Genomic DNA, 20,102 nt, shown 5'->3' with positions numbered 1-20,102 from the left:
TTGTAGCAAATGAGGGTGCTTTGGGGAAAATCAGTCAAATGCACTAAGACGTGTTCTCAACTCCTAAACTAATGATCCTTCCTGTGAGCAGCATGAAACACTGGGCAAGTCCCAGGTGGCATAAATCCTCAAGGTCTCAGTGGAGCTGTGACAGTTTATACTACCTCAACAGTACCCTAATTGTGCTTAAAACTTTTAAGGTGGCAAGCAGTCAGCATTTCAAAAGCCTCCTTCTTTCTAAGCAGTCCTGAAGCTAAACAAACTTAAGTTTACTAGTTAGTGAGAAGAGAGTGCCATATTTAATTTATAATCTTTCAGAGCTGATGTGCTTAAAAATAAAAACTCTGAAAATCTAATTTTGTCTTAAGAAATGCCAAGCAGCTGCGTAGAGGAGGCATTCATGGCTGGGACTTGAACCAACTTCTGTTAAGAGAGGAAATTAGGACCATTTTGTTACCCTGACAAAAATGAAATCTATGAGAACAGTAATTCCTTTGCAAAAAAATCAATAGTTTCAGTATGTTTTTAACGTGGCAATTTGCTACGGAACATCTTAACAATAATTCAGTAAATCACTAGTGCTGCATTAAATCAGCTGCTTGCTTTTAACGTGTAAGTGCAGAACTGCATGAAAAACATGTAGTCAAACCAGAGGAAATCTCGTAGTATCATTACTTCCTCACTTCTAAAGTAATTGTGAAAGATCTGAAAACAGATACAGGTAAGAAGCATTGGTTTACACAGAACAGTTACAAACAGACCAAGATCCAAGTCTTTAATGCTAATCTGACAAGAACTTCTAACAGTTATTTCCCAGTTATATACCTAGATTACCCATTTGCAAAGTAAGGAAAATATTATTAAGCAGTGAGGGGAAATAATTATGCAGCTAATAGCCATAACACAATCTTCATAGTCCTATGTAAGCACTAAATATCATTATTTAACATATTCTGTAAAACAAAATACAAGGGGAAAAGGGTATTTGTCACATGCTGCTCTGAAGACTGAGTAGCACAGACCATGCAACATGCATGTTGATGTATGTCACTTAACAGCAGAAACATGTACTTCACAGTGGCATTAATTATGTCAATGATATACAAAGGGCCAAAAAAATTGCTTTTACAGAATATTCAAGGCTATTTTTAAACCTGATTAACTGCTTTGCATTTAACCTTCTAAAAGATGCAGAACAGGAAATCCAAATCCAAATTGCATAAGAAAAATATGTTTACAAATTATCTCTGATGTAATTTAAAGTTTATCTCCATATCAATTTGTCAGGACATAGAATTTGCAAGCAAGTATCAATATAACAATGCATTTGCTATCAGCTATAAACAGTACTATGTACGTGTCTATGTTTTACACTGCCTAATCCCTGCTCAGTAATAAGAAATGTTGTGACAGTTCTGAAAATGAGAAATGACACTCGTATTTTATGTGCTCCAGAATGCATCCACCAGAAGATCCATAGCAAAGGAACATTTTCCAAAAGGAAATCAAATAATTTGTTTTACTTCATTGTAAATTCTCTGTGATGGATGCTGGACTTAATTCTAGAGATGTTATGCTCAGCAGCTTATATTAGAATAAGAGTTCTTTGTGAAAGAGTCTATTTAAATTCATGCTGGTGATACATAAAACCTTAATACTGAATGAACAAGTCAAGTTCTAGATAGCTAAATTCAGTTCTAGATAGTTAAGTTACCATGTTTCTTTTCCATTTTTCATACTTTTGAAAGCAAATGTGACCTGCTAAGATGCTCTACTCTCTATGCCAAGTTCCATCTGAGTCCTCCAGCTGTGTCCTGCCAGTTACAGCTAAATCTGTAAATGATTTTTCAGCCAAACTGCCAAATCGGAACTTTGGCAGTGTGAAGGTTAAAAAAAAAATTGCCTCTAGAAGGACACTATCACTGGACATTACCTAATTTTCATCTAGATAATTTACAGGATATTTCAATTATCTAAGATAATTGGATATTAGTATGATAAAGCTCACTTAGATGCCTTGATGCAGTATCCCCTGCAGGAGGTATCTCCTTTTTTCCTTAACCCAGACTAGTGTTAGTAGTGTCCACATTACACGTATTTTGAGGGCTCTATATTAGAGCACTTCAGGCTTGTTCTGTGAACTGGATGTCTGTAGTGTCTGGGGTGCATTAAATGAATTGATTTTATCTAAAAAAAATGCAGTCAGTACACCTGGAGACTACTTTGCAATGGGAATCAAACCACATTAGCTGGGCACCATTCAGAGACTTGCTTCAACAAGACACTCCTAATCCAAACTCGGATGCTGATGTGGAGGTACCCAAAGTCAACTCTTGGGAAGCAATGTCCTATATTTTCATCAGCATTTTGCATATATTTAGAGATGAGAAGAGTGAATATGAAAATGAGTTTGTGGTCAGCACAACAAAGACTTGTCAACACATGGGTTCCTGCTACCCTTGGTGCGTTATAAATACAACAAATTGCTCTAGTGTCTTTCTTCAAGGGTTTTGTCTTATGTGAAAATAGAACTTGAAAAGACCCTGCACAAACACTGCTCACATAGGCATGATGCCACTCAGGGAGGAGACACAGCCAAGAAATACAGCAGAAAAGCTCACCCAGCCTGTCTTCAACTGTGTTCTTCTCAGGTTCTTAGTGCGCGTCCAGCATAACGGTATTTAGTTGCTTAGCCTGGACTGCGCAATGTTGCCAAATGCTAATCTTGTGGAGAAATGGAGCAGTAAGGAGGGAGTAAAAAACAAAAGACAACACCCCACACATGCCCGCCAAAAGAACCACAAAATCAGTAAGGAGGAGGTCCCTTGCAACAGAGAGCAGATGCTGCAGAGCCCACGGAGGTTAGCTGCCCTTGTCCCTGTGCCGTGAGCAAAGGTGACTTCTACAGACAAGTGCCGTACGACTGCAATTACAGACTGAGTTACAGCGCTTACACTCAAGGAGACTGAACTGGGCTTGCACAGAGAGCCTAGGATATTTCCTAACTTTGGGGTATTTGATTTTCCAAAGTTTTGGTTTTCATACAGTTGTTTGGTTTATGTGACTATGTACTACTTCAGAAACGGATGTCAGCTTTTCAAATATGCTTTGGGGAAATACATGCTTATGGGAAAATTTTCAGTTGAAACAAAATTGCATAGTTCTCACAAAATTGTCCAGACCTTTTCGCAATTATGTTACATCATATATATAGTTTAAGCAACTCTGGATCATTTCACAGCTCAGCTTCTTATCTTTTTATAGTTCTGCTACTGTGGCTCCATTCTTTCCCATATGAAGAAACTTAATTAATATTTTATATCCTTACTAAATTGTGAATACAATTTACCATAACAGTACAGAAAATAGCAAAAACACATTGTCCCCCGCCAACAGAAAATCCTTAACAGCTGTTTATTGCTCATTTGCAAAACATAAGAGCAATGGAATTCCATCACTTAGAGAAACTGGCTGTTCCATGATATCCTTGGCAACAAACACCGCACTTATCTTTTTGAACAATAGACTCTCAAAGTTTCTCCAGCTTACAAAAATAAGACAGTGAAGAATACTTTTTCTTAACTGTAAAATGCTAAACAATGGGAACTGACTCACAATCAGCTGCGTTTTGTTTCATGGAAATGAACCCTTTTCTCTCTCTGAAAAAGAAATCTGCTCGCTGCGAATTGCAAGAAATGTTTCAAGCAACCATCTCTTTCACAGGAAGGACTTTTTATTGAGGTCAAGACTTTGGCAAAATGAGAAGAAATTAAGACTGCAATCTGAGTAATATAAGAACTTACAAACAACATTAAGGGAGTTACTCAGGTTTATAATAAACCATACTGAAACTGCAGAGCGGAATTTTTTCTAACTGTTCAAAACTTGGTCTTAAATACCAAGAAAAATAAAATCATGGTTTACACCACAGATATTTCACATATGGTTTTAACTAAATAACTTAAAAGTTTCCAATAGCTTTAAAAAGAAATATCTATGGCATACCAGATAGATGTTAGCTCCTCAGGAAGTCAGGACACGCACATACCATCCATAATCTGGTTTCTATATTTAGGTAAGAACTGTACCTAAAGCCATGAAGGTCAGCACTGAATCAAGTCAAGCATATTTTAACAGACGTGTCTTCTAGACAGTGTTTACCACGGTACATTTCTCCTAAACCCACACTAAACATCATGCCATCTGAAGACCTGAGATGGAACTCGCACTATTAAAAGAGACTGGACAGCGTATTCACATACCTCAATAATCCTGTCGTGAATTTGTAGCCCTCCTTCCTTAGCAGCAGGCCCTGTGTCAACTATTTTTGATACAAAAATTCCTTCGCTAGATGAACCATCTTGATTGTCCTTTAAGGGTGAAAAAAAATAATATATTATTGTACCTTGAAGTAACTCTTAATTTGCCCTCAGCTAAAACTTGTCCATGTCACAACTGTGTATGTAATTTGAAAGAAATATTCTTATTGATGTCTTAATATGGAATTACTTTGTGCTAATGAGAACACCCGATACTGCCATTTTGAAAGATTAAACAACCAGGAATGGAATTCCATCAGGTACATTAGTTGCACGATAATAATTTTCCTCTGACTTAGGCCAGCTCAGTAGTAATTGTCATTACAATTATTCTTAATGTAAAATCCAGTGAGACGGCAGCCTACTTGCACATCAAACATAAGACAACAGTGCATTTTTATTTTTAGTTGCACAGCTCTTCCTCTGGAGGCTTAAAAATAAAACCATGAAAACAACTTATACCTAACAAGGTATTTTCATATTCCTGTGTATTGTGTCACCAGCTTCTACCAGTGCAGAACAACGTCTCAGAAAATTGAAAAACTCTAACTATAAAGAAAGAATAACTTTCAAGTGAATTTACTAGGAATAAATCATGATTAATGTCAGATTTCTGAGCGGCCAAGAAGTAGTTCTGAATACTTTCTAAATTACTAGGACAAGGTATAATCCACTCCTTGATCTAATTAAAGTCATATGCAGCAGCTCCAGCCAACAAGCATCCAGAAAAAAATACATTAGCGAGTGTATGGTGCAGGAAACATCTGCTGAAATCACAGAATTCAAAAGTAGCTTGTTACATCCCTTCACCTGCACAGAGGGCTGCTTAATCTCTGGTGGAAAGGAGAGTAAATAACATTTTCTTAATGAACTGTAAAGGGCCTAAAGCTGTAGGCCCTGAACTCGTGCAACATCTTCAAAGCAGTACGGTCTGGGAAAGACGGGTTTCACCATTTGGGGAATGACACTGCACCAATATTAGTGTTGTTAGCTGCGATGATGTGCGTGAATAAACACGTTGTAAGAGAAAAGACAGTGTAGTTAATAGACATCTGATACAAATCTGAATATAAGATTTGCTCTGAAAGAATCCCAAGAGAACCAAATGCTTGTCAGCAGCATTTTTCCTCTAAGTGTTGACCTACATGCTTTTCCCAACTGGAAAGGGCAAACATATTTTAACAATTAACATACCACGCATGGTCGGCCACCAATAATATTAAATCCAAGAGAGCCAGAGTCACGATGAAGGACGAGAGTCAGTGCTTTAGTTTCTTCACCCTATAAAGAACAGATAAACATATTCAAAACATTTGTGTGCACTGGTAAGTAGGATAAGATAATATTTCTATCCAGGTTTGTTGGGTTGATTTCTTATTTTCCTTCCCCCATGTGGTTTAGAGACAAACGTTTAGATCAGCTTTGCAGGAGCAAAGTCAGCAGCTCCCAGCCTCCGTGCTCCAGCCACCCCACCGTTCTCCAGCAGCGCTTCTCTGTAAAACCCACCCTTTAAGATTTATGTGTATTTTTTATTGAGATCTTCAGCGAGACACTTAACAGCAACAGAAGATATTTATATGTAATACTGGTTCCTGCAACTACTTGACCTAGTCATATGTGATGTGTTATGTAAAATATTCCATGTTTCCAGTAGTCAAATTCTTGACTTTTCCAATGCTTGAGGGTGACTGAATCTTAGGACTGCTTTTTATGTTGCTTCTCTCTAGTGCTAGCTATATGACATTGTTTCAAACAGTATCAAACATAAAGTGTTATGCAACAGAAATTCTCTGGTGAGTTTCAGAAAACAGCATTAAACAAAACTGCTACAAATTTTGCAAAAGGCCTAGGATGCTATTCACAGTGCCTGCCATGAATAATTTTTTTCTCTGGAATTTTAACACTAGCAAAACAGAAGTCTTCCATCGTTGAAAATCATTATGTTAATTCCCTGAAATACGAAATTCTGCAGTCCTCTGCAGAAATTCTGTTCAGTCCTCTGATTGGACAAAAAATGTAGAACAAGGATAGACTGGAGGGACCTGTAGTATTTGGGGGACTGTGTAAACATTATCTGTTATCCTGTCCTCTTAGCCAGCTTGTTCCTAACTACGGATACACACTCATACAAAATGTCATTTATGACACAGTGGTGCTACTTGGGTCTATTAACTTTCATTAAGACAAAAGTAAGTGGATGTGCTGTTAAAGACAACTAAATCCTCACAATGTACTAACTTCAGTCTCAATCAAGTGGCTGTTATTTACAGCACAACACTATAAAACTATACAACAGACAACAGCAGAACACCACAAAAAGCCATTTGAATAACAATGGGGTTTTTTTGGAAATCAGAATAGGATCAGTATGTTGTGCATCTACAGATACATATATATATATATATGAATCTTGCTACCTCCAAGATCTTTTTCTTTGTTTTATCCAAAGGGTGAAAAAGTTATGAACACAAAAAAGTTTGAGGAAGTTATCTTACAAGTCTGGTTTTCATAACCAATTAATGACAAAAATTACAACAGTTACATTGTAATTCGCTGCAGATGTTTTTAGTTTGTCCATTTTTCTTCTAACATGTCAATTTGAAGTTGTCAATCAAATATTAATGTCTATTAAACTCATAAAAAATGTCAAAGTAATCCCGGGTTACTGAATTACTCCTACAGATTTGGGGATGATAACAAAGCCCAATTCCCAGCCAGCGTAAACTGGCAGAGCTCCACTGACCGCATGCTCAGAGCTCCACCACAGGGGAGCTGCACCAACATACTCCACCTGAAAATTTGGTTTACAGTTTTCACGTCAGTTTGCGATCATTATCTTTCCTGCAGGTTGAATAATAAATAGACTTGGACCTGATACAGAGAAACATGAATAAACTCCGACTGGTTTTATTCCAATTTGCCTACACTTGGCATCAGTGAGAATCAGGTACCCAGAAGAGGACTCAAAAATGAAGTAAAGGCTTCCCTGCAAGTCTTCAGACCCAGACCTCAGACAGGATTTCAAGGAACAAATTTCTAGTCCTGTGAGACCACTTTCACGGACTGATGGTTCAGGATTTGAAAGAAAAGGACATGCTAGCACCACTGTTTACTTCCCCTATTATGCCTTTTTAAGAAGGCAAATCAATTAGGACAATCAAGAAACAATTACGACGTTGCTCTCAAGACACTTTCAGTAATTAGAATCGAATGTTTTCATTAAAGCCTCCTTACGTGGCTATGATTTGATGCTTTTATACCCAGTAGTACAAGTATTAAAGCAGGTAGGTTTGAATGAGTCAAAAATTGGGGGGGGGGGGAACGCCTAATGCAGTTTTTTGTAGGTACTCCTGAAGAACATCCATGGGGGTTTTAAAGAAACTTTCCAGCCAGTTCTGACGGATTTGTACACTGTCTCTATCTTCTCCGCGGCAACAGAGTCGTGTTACAGAGCACAACCCACATGCCGCTGCAGAGTGCTAATCCCACCATCTGCGCCGAACTGCCCCGACACCAGGGAGGCAGCAGCACGTTTGCTTTAACGCTTGGTTACTTTTGCAGATTCATGTCTCAAGTCTTAACAATTTATTTAACAACCTCCTTTGCTTCATAAGGAAGCCACGATGCAAATGATTTTCCCAGGGCTCTGCCTTTCTTTTCCCCCCTAACATGTCTTGCGTTCCAGCGAAACAATCATTAAACAGTGAGGTAACTGTGGAAATGCGGTGGCCAGCATCCAGCCCTGCCCCGTCATCTGGTTCGGCAGCAGACCTGATGGTTACTGGCATGTTGTATTCCCACAGCTGAACAGAACTCTTAAACATAATTCTTGAAATTACTGTACTTCCCAGCTGAGTAATGTGGAGCTAACAGACTGCCTTTCCCTTTAGACATTGGAAGACTAATTTCTTTGGTAGTGCTGTGGCTAAGAAGGTCTGTCTTCGTTACAGGAGGCACTTCAGCTCCTCGTTTACTGGCGAAAGGGCTGCCAGGACCAGCCTGGCAGATCCTGCTTGGGGACAGTCAGAGAAAAAAAATATCATCTTGTTTTAAAGGATTTCATCTGTTTTTTATAGCACTAAACTTGTGTTACCACCTCCACAGAGGTATTAAACCAGAGGTCCTAAATACCAGATCGTAAACTGGTTCCTGCGTGTCTGATACATTTACTTAAAGTCGGTCCCTGCCTTTCGTCGTCAGGACCGCAGAAGGGCTTCCACCACGGGCTGCAGCCAGCACCATGAACTGCTTCTGATTCTCCCTTCCTCATTTCGTCCCAGAGGACTTTGACGGCTGTGTACATAAAGGAACGACCAGATCATCTTATCAATAGGTGTGAACAGTGGTATGTTTCAGCAAGGATTAAGCATTGTTTGAATAGTATGAGGTTTTTCTTGATTATTTAGACTCTGAGGTTTCAGGATTGACGTGTCTGATCAAAGGAAATACTAATTTTGAGTAAGACACACCACCTTCCCTACCACTCCCTCCTCAAGCTCGTTCACAATAAGCCTCACCTCTTCCCACCAAGGAATAAATAATCACTCTCTGAATAAACCTTCAAATTTGTCTTTTGGAATAAGCACAGATCAGACATCAAGTAAATGCACAGTAAAACTAAAATGCTCCCTCAGTGGCAAAGACTACACATGGAAAGCACAAGTGGAGTCACTTAAGGCACATCTATCTGTTTATGGGACTTATTGTGAGATATTTACACATGAGTGTGTATATAAAATATAGGTATGTCAGTGTTATGAAACTCACTTCAGAAATGCGAGATGGAAGCACAGGAAAGCTATGTGGTTCATCCAGTATCACAAAGGAAGTCTATGCTAAGGCAAACCCAGACCTGGGTCTCCAAAGCTGCTGAAAAAGTATGCAGCAGCCAAAAGACCACAAATTTGGGCCTTTCATGAATGGCGTAATGTCCTTCAACATCATACTTCCCCTTTAATTAAGCATTTAAACAGAACTGTACATGGGCATTTCTTCTGTTTTGACTTAGAGGGCATATCATCTGATTTATTCCAGATTGGTTCTACATCTGTAGCAACAAGAAACCATCAAGCAGGGAAGTCAAGATCCTTTTTCTTCATCTCCTGAGGAGCCAGAACCTCCTACAGTAAGTTTTGCAATCACCACATCTAACCTATGAACCCAGTTTGTTAGTGCTAGGCCTGCTTGTGTTTTAACATAGACTGAACAATTACATCTTATAACAAAATACATGAAATATGAATAATGATCATAATTAAATAATGATAGCAAAGGCGCTGCATGCTTTGAATACGCAATTGCTTCTGAAATTGAAATCAGTTATTCCACATTATCATACACGTAATCCATGTTTTCAGGGACCTAATCCTTAGGCAAGTATGTACGCCCTGCTGAGTGTTACAATCTGCATCGCATGCTGCACAGTCTATGCTTGCCTCTCTGAGAAAATAACCCCAGAGTAAAAACTTGGAAGCGTGCCACAGCCCCAAATTGGTAAAGCATCCCCTGCGCTAGGTGATTACCGTGGGTCTTTTAAAAAACTCTCTAGTGCACAAAGATGCAAGTTTCCTGATTGTACTTCTTTGGGAGCTGGGCAGACTAAAGCTGTTAGTACTGGAAAGCTGCCCAAAATGCTGTGAAAGACATGTAATTGATTGACCGCTAGACCACAAGTCTGTGGTGACATGACACCTTCCAGCTTTCTTCAGATTAGGCGCTGCTTCAGAAAACTGTATAACAGCCTTTTGTAATATGGCTGAAAACAAGCACAGTCGCTTTGGCCAGCTGTATCCATAAATTTGATAAAAAGTCTTGCTGGAAACTATGTACCATGCACGTCTACAACTATCTGAAGTAGCGCCTTTCATGCTGATAGCAGCTCACTACACTCTACAGAGCTAAATAAAATGCAAAACCAACATTATCAACACTAGCCACAAAGAACAGAAGGAGGGGCAGTGTGAGAATAAAGGTGTGCTGTTAGGATCAGATCAGAGACGAGGTCGAGATTCAGCGAGATGATTTCCGACAGCAGGACTGTATGGAGGGCTTTCCTATCATCAGCAACGCGAGAGGGAGCAGAGGCAGCTGCGTGCTAAGCTGCGGGAGCAGAAAGCTCTGCAGCACGCCACTGCAAAGTACAGGGGGCTGTAGGAAAAGGAGGAGAGAGAACTGTCCTGAATCTTGACACGAATGTGAACCCCCGATTTATTTTAATAGTTTTACTAAGATTTTAACCAGCACCACGCCCAGCAGTGCCAGAAGTTAGAAGAGTACATTTAGTATTAAAATATTCTGGTTTGAGTTAGCAAAACATGGTGGGGTTTTTTGTCCTGGATTTCTAAAAGGGAAAAACAAAAAAAAGAAAAAATGAGAGACTCTAACATGAAGTTACACAGCTTTTAGAACCTCAGCATTACCAAAGGTGTGAATACAGATGTTTGACAGTTTTGAATAGTTTAATACTGCTGTGTCTGTGGTAGCACATTCCAGGTCACGGGAAGGACTTTGAATGTCTTCATTTAAAAGATAATTGGCTTCTGGGGCTTCCCTCGCTGGGGAGCCTCATTCCAATTAAAACTTAGGGATTGTTGTAGCTCTGGCTTTTGATTCTGGTCATTTTATAAATGGTCTGATTTTGAGGGGTGGAAGTCAAGTTAATTTTTCTCCTCCTAAATTGAGCTTTTAAAGAACCCTGTGTGACTCTGGGGAAAAAACCCACGAGTACAGAGCTGACGCCTCGTATGTGGACACGGATGTTACGAAGATGGTGGCTTGGGATCATGAAATAGCTGGCAAGGTGTCTGAGTTGCGTAACAGTTAATCCTAAAGCCCGTATTTTGGAGGAAGCCGTATTCTAGGGCGCTAGGTGAGCTAAGGGTCTGGAAAGCATTGGGTCACAACAGCCTCTTCCAATTCACTCCGCTTTGTGTTACTCCTGGGAGTCGATTTCTGGTGGTTTAATACCATTTCCAGCCCTGGAAATTCCAATTTTTGCCGTTTCGAGGTTTCTTCGGGGAGCGAACCAAGGAAAAAAAAAAAAGTAATAGTAACGCCGTGACCTCGGTATTTTGATGTGCGAGTTGCCATATGGGGTCCAGATACCAACGATGGTCACACGAGATAAAAAAAAAGACATCTACGCAAACCGGTACATGACGGCTCCTAAAAGCCAAAGCTCAGATGTTTCAAAGGCTGTGGGGGCCGGGCGGGCTCCGCGGGACAACTCCCGCTCACCCACAGCCCGGGGCCGGGCGGGGAGAGCCCCCTCAGGGCCGAGGGCGCCGTGGGTGGGGGGGTGTGTGTGTCCCCCCGCCCGCCGCCGCCCCTTTTTCCTCAGAAACCCGCCGAGAGACAGGCGGGAACGTCTCTCCCGCCCCGCCGAGCCCGACGCCGCTGCTGAGGGGCGCCTGAGGAGGGCGGGGGACGGGGCCACGCCGGCTCCCTCCCTCCCTCCTTCCCTCCGTCCTTCCCTCTTCCCGCCAGCGGGGAAGCCTCTCCCCCCGGCGGGCACGCCGCGGCCGCTTACCTTGCCGGGTGAGGCGGCGCGGGCGCGGGCCAGGGCGTCGAGGCGGGCGCTGTACTGCGTGAAGCGCTTCTGGTATCGCAGCGCCGTCACCTGCAGCTCCAGCTGCGCCGCCGCCAGTCGCGACAGCAACGACTGCTCCCGCTTGCCGGCGCGCAACGCCTCTTTCTTCAGCGCCTTCTCCAGCGCCGCCGCCCTCGCCTGCAGCGCGGCTCCGTGGGCGCGGAGGGCGCGGAGGCAGCCGTGTCCGCCGGCCCGGCGTTCGCCGTGGGTGAGCATCAAGCCGCAGCCCTGCTCGCAGAGGCCGGCGGGCCGAGCCTCGCAGCGCTCCCGCATGTGAACCTCCACGTCGCGGAGGTTGAGCACCTGGCGGCAGCCGCGGTTGCGGCACTTGGCGGGGGAGAAGTCGCAGGTCTCGGCGTGCTCGCCCAGGTGTTGCAGCGGCACCACCGCCTCGCAGCCCCGCGCGTGGTTGTCGCACTTGATGTCCAGCTTGAGGATGAGGCTCTTGAGGGGCAGGACGTGGTTGAGCTCCTTGGTGGAGATGCGCTGGCAGTTGACGGGGCAGCTGCCCTGCTGCACCACCCAGGGCAGCACGCAGCCGGCGCAGAAGACGTGGCCGCAGGGGGTGGTCAGCGGGTCCTCCAGAACTTTGTTGCACAGATTGCATTTGAAGTCGGGATCCACGTCCCCGTTGAAGCGATCCAGCTCGAACCCCATCCTCCTTCCGCTTTGCCAAAAACACGCGAAAAAGGTGCGTGTGTGTGTGTGTGAATATATATAAAAAAAAAAAAAGCCCAGCCAAAGTGAACCGAAGCGCGGAGACGCGACGGGCGAGCCACAAAATAATAATAATAAATAAACACCCGCCCGCTACCCCCGCCGCCCGAGCAGGAGCTCCGGCCCCGAGCCCAGCCCGCAGCGGTGCCGGGAAACCTCCGCGGCCGCTCTGTCCCCGCCGCTCCTGGGCAGGGACCGTCCGCCCCGGCCCCGCCGCCGCCGCGTCCCGCCGGTTCCCGGCCCCTCCTCGCCCGCCGCCTGCGCAGAGCGCCGCCGCGCGCTGCCCGCCCCGGGGCCCGCCCCGGCCCCGCCCACCCGGGACGCCCCGGGGGTCCCCCCGTCCCGTCCCTTCCCGTCCCGGCCCCGTCCCCCCCCTGCGGGTCCGCGGCGAGGGACAAGGGTGCCTTTGTTTCTGGGAGAGGAGGTCCGGGGGGGGGGGGGGGGGGGGGCGATCTGGGTCCACCGTCCGCCTCCCCGCTCCCGCCCCGTGCGGTGGCAGGTAACCGGGGAGCCCGGGGATGGGGCGAAGGGGAGCGGGGCGGCGGGTGAGGTGTGCCTGGGAGGGGGGCTTCCCGGTTGGGGGGAGGCTTGGAGAGCAGGAGGGACGGGCGGGAGGGGAACGGGGACGGTGGTGGGGAAGCAGTGGAGGGGAAAGGGGGGGGGCTGTCGTCACGTTTAACGTGCGGCCGGTGATAAACGGGACGGGCTCGGCTCGAGGGGGGACACGGCGAAGTGGGCGACTTTTGGGAAGGGAGGTGGGCTGGCTGAAATTCGGCTCCTCGGTGAGACACCCGTGCGCTACCGAGGAGGAAAAAAGTGCAAAGAGAACAGCCTGCCGGCGCTGCTCCTGACCCTGGGGAAAAGGGATCCGTTTTTCCTGCGTTTGCGTAGCCTGTTAATGTCCCGTTAATGCCACTTGGATGTAAGTGGGGGAGATCAGAAAAGGTTACCGCTTTTGATAATCTGTTTCTGCCTGGAGATGATTTAAAAGCACTCCGGAATATGCTATAAAAAGCTAGCCAGACCACACCTGAAGTACCAGACATAGCATTAGGCAAAAACAATTTCTCTTACAAGGCAGATACTCAAGTACTGAAAAAAGCAATAAAAGAGAACAGCTTTGTTCATTGTGGATGGTGGAGCAGAATTCTCACATGCGCTAAAGCCACGTACCAGCGCAGTTGTTCTTTTAAGGTGTTTTGCTTTACGGCAAAGTAGAAGCCCAACTAGAAACTTCAGTTTCAAATGACCTTTAGTACATGCTTGTTATATCACGGTAAAATGATTTTCTGAACGTCTGGGATGATTGTTTGTCTGTTAGCGACCTTTAGAAAGTAACAGACCAGTGGCTACACGACTGTGTTCCCAATTCAGTCTCAGGCAAGTAGTTTTTAGTATTAAGGGTTTTCACTTCTCGAATACGAATTCTATCTGTAGTGCTCATTTCATTCTCATTATTAATGTTCCATAAAGCTTAAGGTTGCTTTTGGCTGCATACATTGCCCTACTGAAGAAAGCGTGCATCACATATTCGGGGTTATATACCTAGCTAAGGAATTTTTTACAGAGTTTTTCCTTTTTAAACAAAAAAAAGTGAAAAAGAAAGATGTAACATAGGACTGTGCATGTAGGTTTTCTGTTAACTCCATCTGAAGGTCATGCTCAGTACAGGGCCATGGTGATAAAGTCTAATTCATTCATTTATATTACTTTCTGACTATTCTATTTGCGCTGTAGTAGTGATTCCCATAATTTCTTCTTGTGCTTCACTGCTTTTTTCCTCTTCCTCCTCTTTCTCATCTCTGCCTCCTCAGGATTCCTCTTCTCACCAGTGTCTGTTACCATTTTCCTTGCTGCAACGCTGCATCTCTTTCCTCCCTCCAACCACCTGGACCACCAGCCGCACACTCCGCTGATTCTCCATGCTTCGTCTGTAATGTGCTTGGATAGCTGTTACTAATCACGGCATCTATTCTTTTCCATGGGCATTTTATCTGAAATAAAACTTCAGATTACGTGGTCTGGGGATGCACATAGTACGAATGAGCAACTTGAGCGTTGGCGTTCACCCTGTATCAGACCTTGTCTGGTGGGGAAATCCATCAGTGCAACTATTTCTGAATAGGCTGTTTTAAGATAACTGCTCTAAATTCACTCCCCGTGTGACCGCCGTCTTACGACCTTCTTTACATGAGTTTATAAATTGCCTCATGCATTCAGGATGGTTGTAAATAGAAATAGAAATACATGACTTCCTTCCACGATAGCCGTAGCAGTTTTGGTTTAGTATTTCAAAGTTGTTGCTACAGGATGCTTGAGGCCATTCCTGTTGAAGCCAGAGGCAGAGCTCTCATTGATTCCAGCGAGAATGACGTCAGTACCAGGTTCCTTAGGCTATTTGAAACTATACAAATATTTGGATGGAAAATATGGGCAAGAACTTGAATAACGTTTTCATTTGGAGTCATGGCTAGGCAGATGGTGTGCTGAATTCTGTGACATACTTTCATGTGACATTTATGTAGGAATAGATACCTTATTTACAAATTAAAACTTTTGAAGGCCACTGCAGTCTTGCATTGAGACTACAGTTTGGACTGCTGACAGGGAATTGAAGTTCCCTTCTCCCTGCTGCCGTCATCCACGAGAGAAGGCAGAAACGGAGCTTTCCCTACTAGAGACACTTATGTTTCAGTTCTCCCTTGAAAAAAAAATGTTTAACAAGCAGCCTCTCAACATGAGCCTTTAATGTTATTTTCAAAGGCTGAGGTTTGAAACTGAAAAGAGGTTTGGTTTCCACTGTATTGCCACCAGGGCTGAAATTACATTGCCACAGCTAAGGAAGGTCATATTTATTTAGTCAGTTCTCTCATCATCAGAGGTAGCGCACTGGGGTGGGACCATTACTGAACCGTTAGGGCTCTGTCATTTGGGTTTGCTATCCTGTCATAAGAAGGGTGAGGGCATGGCAGTTTGTACTTTGGGATGTAGCGCATCACAATGCCAACTCTCAAATGTCTGCAAAACTAAGGTTTTTGCAGCAGGTTTCATTCAGTCTGGTTTGGGGTTTTTTTTCTGCTGCTGTGAAGTTTCCAGTCTCACAGAAAATCAAATGCAATTTGATTGGAAGTGGTTATTTGTCTTCATTTGCCTTTTGTTCATAAAGGTTGGCATCATTTTACACTTGATGATGGGATCTTTGCAAGAAACCTGTTTTTTTTTTTTTTTTTTACATCAGTTTGCCTTTAAAAAAGTAGAAACCATTAGGTAATGCAGAGAAAGAGTCGAATCCCTCTCCCTGGCAATCATCTGTGTCATTCTTCTGCCTTATTTCACTCTGATGAAACCCCTGAGGTTAATAGGGCATGTCCAATGTAACACGGTCTTCCTCATGCACTTAGTTCATGAGCCTTTTGAAGCCTTGTGAGCCTTAGTTGGAGCCTTTTGGAAACTGAAACTCACAGTAGTCCTGGGCATATTTAAAATACATTTAATGTATTTAGAATATGTGCAATATAATTAAAATGTATTTAAAATGTCAAGATCTTCTCAACATTCTGTTCATTGCCAAGCACTGAAGCACTGTACAGAGTTATAGATTTGAAACATTCTGTATTCTATGACATTTTATGACCTTTCTTGTACTATGTATGTTTTACATGTTTATCTATCTGTGTAGCTCCTATCATTAAAATTCAAGTAAACTTGCCTCAATCCTTTATTTTTACTGCTGGTAGAAATATAAGTTTGCATTAATAGAAGATACACAGAAGAGGTGATGAATGTGGACCAAAGAAAATCTCAATCTTGTAATGGTAGAGTGTAGTCCGTATCAACCACAGTAGAGGCAGTTCATAATGATAATGGTTTATATGACATTTATATTAAGTATTTTGCAAAAGGCTGGACTCTGTCTTGGCAGTTGAGCTAGGATTTCAGGGTTTTACATATATGAGTAGAAGGTTGATATGATATTAAAATGGACGCTTAGAAGTAAATTATGTATTAGCAACAGAACAAGCTGCATCAAAAATCCGAATCAAATCCCTCTGTTCCAGAAGAAACATTTAAGCAAGAAGTAAAAGATAGCATGTGAGCATCCTTTCTTGATGTTCCATACATATTTTTGTGTAGTTGCTTAAGATCTATTTCACTGTCTCAGAAATCTAGCTGTTTTCAGACACGTACTTGAAGGACTGGCATCATTTGAGCCTATTTCATAACTGGCTTCCTTCTCCTCATCTCTTTACATAACTAAAGTCATAGTAGAGTTTGTATTTTATTTAGGAATAATTGAGAGGCAAGGTCCACAAGAATTTTGGCTGTAAGTATACATTCCTATATTAATATGGATAGAGAAAAATATAAAATAATACTCTTACTTCTGGGGCTTTTTAGGAAATTTGATCAGTGAGCCGTGTTGAGCGCTCTTTGTCTGAATAGTTACATTAATTCACCACTACAATATCTGAGAGTCTTGAAGTTATTTATTATACATTTTATTATGAACAATCCTCTTTGTGGTAGGGGAGAACTACCCATGTTTTAAGACTGGGCTTAATGAAATGCGGGATAATAGAAGTGCCCATTGTAATTCAGTAAGTCTTTAGCTGAGTGCTAGAAATTGAATTCTGCTTTTCCTGAGTTGTTCTTCACTTGATATTGGAGCCAGTTTTGGGAGCAGTTGCTTTTTATGAGTAAGTCTGTGATATGTGTACAAGACTGAGTCCCAGACCTGACCACTGCTTGCCTGAAACTACACAAGGATTCCAAATTTCAGTGGAGGCTACGTCCCAGAAAGCATTCAGTATCCAGTTCTATGGCCACAAATGCTGCATCTTTGAATATCCTCAGCAATACAAAAACGTGCAGTAGGTATGAAATTATGATGTAGACACCACATTCTGTACTATATAATTTCTTTGTCTTTTCCTCCCTTATTTAAACAATTTAGACAGAGAGAACTGACATTATATATGCCTAATTCCCTTTCACACATCTTACACGTTGTAAGTAATAATAGTGTTTAAATCCAGACTGTAATTAACTCAATGGTAATGGGTGGGACATAAAATGCAAGCCATAATTTAGAGGCATATTCTGTAGGAGTTTGTACAATGAATTCAGTAATAGTGGAGGTCAGTCCACATCTCAGAGAAGAGAGGGTGCTCAGTGAAGATAAATTGCTGAGCATCTTTTCCCCATTTTCCATGCACATGGATGTTGCAGACCTGTCAGACAGTACTCACACATGCAGCATTTTGCATGGGTAGGTGTGTTTGGGATTGTATTTAGCTGACAAATCTGAGAGCCTTTGGATTGCCCTTAATTGACAGTCTGGCCCCCTGAAAAAGAGGTGAAGCTGTATTTATCCATGACTGTGTGTTCACATGGAGGCATCTCCAAAAGTCTTTAAGTCCAACTCTTTTCTCTTAAAAATGTGAAAAATAGTCCTGCTTTCAAGAACGGGAATGGAAATTAATTCACTTTTCGTACTGGCAGGACGATCGTGAATAATGTGGAATGTTCCATTTTTTCCACATCAGCAACACTGCTTTATCTCAGGATGCTTTTGTACCATTTCCAAAATAAACAGTTCTTAATACTTGCACAAGGTGTATTTGGCAAGCAGGCTTTTGTGATCATCCACTATTTCTTAGGTAAACAGTTGCCCTGCTTATGTATTTACAGCACTATTTACATTTTTACAAACTAAGGAAAAATTCCCTTTTAAAACATATGTCTTAGTTCAAAACCAGAAGCCTTATGGAAAGCCCAGTCTGTTAAGTAAAAAATACTTAAATTCTGGGTCACCTGAGCCCCAGGATAGAAAACCAAAAAAAAGGTTAGGAGAATGCTATTTTGCCTGATGAGTACTACAGCAGGATATTGTAGAGACCACAGCTATATATGGGTTCAGGGAGGGCGTAGAGCATCTTTGGATGGTAAGTCCAGCTGTTGCTACTGTCCTCTGTCTCTAGAAGTTTCTAAATTACTGATTGCCAGAAGCCAGGAGAGAATCGCTGCAAACAGACCAGGCCATTATCTGTGCAAGATGAGTATCCCCACCTGATTGCTCTTAGAGACAGGATTCTGGGCTTGATGACCTTTAATGTGATCCCAGTTGAGCTTTTGGCTTTTTTTTTTCTTTTTTTTGGATAGTCAAGGTATTTTGGAAAATGGTAGTGGCTTAAGGAAGCCTTTTTATTTCAGTGCTCTTGGATTTTCTGTGGAATTTCTATTGCCTTAAAACACAAGTTTTTAAAAAGGAGGTTCCAGTACTTAGAAATATTAAGCACAGATTTCAAAGATTTATTTCCTTATTTCTTGTTGGGAAAGGAGTTGGGATAAAGTGAAGCCATGGGTAGAGAGGTGTAACAGGCCTTTGTGAAGTTAAAGCAGGGACATGACAAAATTTGCTTGCTGAGAAGAAGCAAATATGGTGAGTGTCTGGAATGTGCCACTTGAAAAGTTGTGTGCAGTTTTAGAAAATTAATAATAATTTATGTATGTGATTTAAAATACTGTACTAAAAGTAAATTTAATCCCTTTTAAAATAAACTTTGTATGATCAGGCTAGGATAAGCATCAAACTGGGTATGCAGGTTGAAAATGTTTTGCTGTGGTCTGGACTTTGATGGGAAGGTTTGAGAACTGCTCTTTAGTCTGTGTGCTCTTCATTCAACTCTGGGAGCTGAATGAGAGCTCAAAAAAGTTGTATACTTCAAGTGTTCAAAGATTCAATACAGGAGGATTTTACAGCAGTGTTCTGCTTGGTGTATTGCAGCTGTTTGTCCCAGCCTATACAGAGATGTGCAATAACATCACAGTGACGTTTTGGAGAAATAGTGAGTTTGAAAGATCACAGATTCTACAGGTGATAGAAACTAAAGATGTCTGTAGGAAACATCCCACATCAGAAAACCTGAAGTGTGCATGCAGCTAGAGATCTCATCCCAAACCCCTAACGTTTCTATTTCAGGGACCTTAAATCAGTGACATTCTTGCCAGGGGAGTGCTAGAATCAGGGAACTGTTAAGCCAGTGTGGAAACCTCTTGATGCAAGTTAAAGTTTTGATTAATATTAATGCTCAACGGTCTTAAGAATTTAGTCCCCATTGAATTAGACAGTCAGTGGATTAATAAGTCATATGCTAAGAAGGTTACACTAGGTCAAGCCATTGTTTTTCTCATTAATATACATCAATATTTACTCTTAATTCAAAATGGTGCAAGTGATGGGAGTTGTGTGTATTCTGGAGACCAGTCACTCAATTCAGAAAAAGAAAGAAGGTACATCCTAGCTATTAAACAAACCCAGTTTTGCTGTTAAGAGACAAAAGGCACCATTTCTTAAACATGAGGAGGTTTGGGGTTTTTTTTCTCCTTAAAAAAACCCCAAACCCACACTTGAAGGTATGAAGACTCTTCTTTTTTGCATGAGTAGAGTCCTTTGGGAGCTCTAAATTTCTTCAGGA

The 20,102-nt window shown here is 42.3% G+C and overlaps 1 protein-coding gene across 1 annotated transcript in view; it reads right to left on the bottom strand.

Moving 5' to 3' along the window:
* Positions 1 to 12,865, bottom strand: part of PDZRN3 (PDZ domain containing ring finger 3) — a 147,420-nt gene extending 134,555 nt beyond the window's left edge. The window contains exons 1-3 of the mRNA XM_069811830.1: positions 11,848 to 12,865; positions 5,514 to 5,600; positions 4,263 to 4,370 (exon numbers count right to left, since the gene is read on the bottom strand). Of these exons, the coding sequence (XP_069667931.1) occupies positions 4,263 to 4,370; positions 5,514 to 5,600; positions 11,848 to 12,564 (912 nt within the window). The 5' untranslated portion in view covers positions 12,565 to 12,865. The remainder of the gene's footprint in view (positions 1 to 4,262; positions 4,371 to 5,513; positions 5,601 to 11,847) is intronic.
* Between the last annotated feature and the right edge of the window lie 7,237 nt (positions 12,866 to 20,102).

The sequence above is a fragment of the Haliaeetus albicilla genome, chromosome 24 (genome assembly GCF_947461875.1).
Source record: "Haliaeetus albicilla chromosome 24, bHalAlb1.1, whole genome shotgun sequence".
NCBI lineage: Eukaryota > Metazoa > Chordata > Aves > Accipitriformes > Accipitridae > Haliaeetus > Haliaeetus albicilla.
This window is presented reverse-complemented; position numbering and strand designations above follow the sequence as displayed.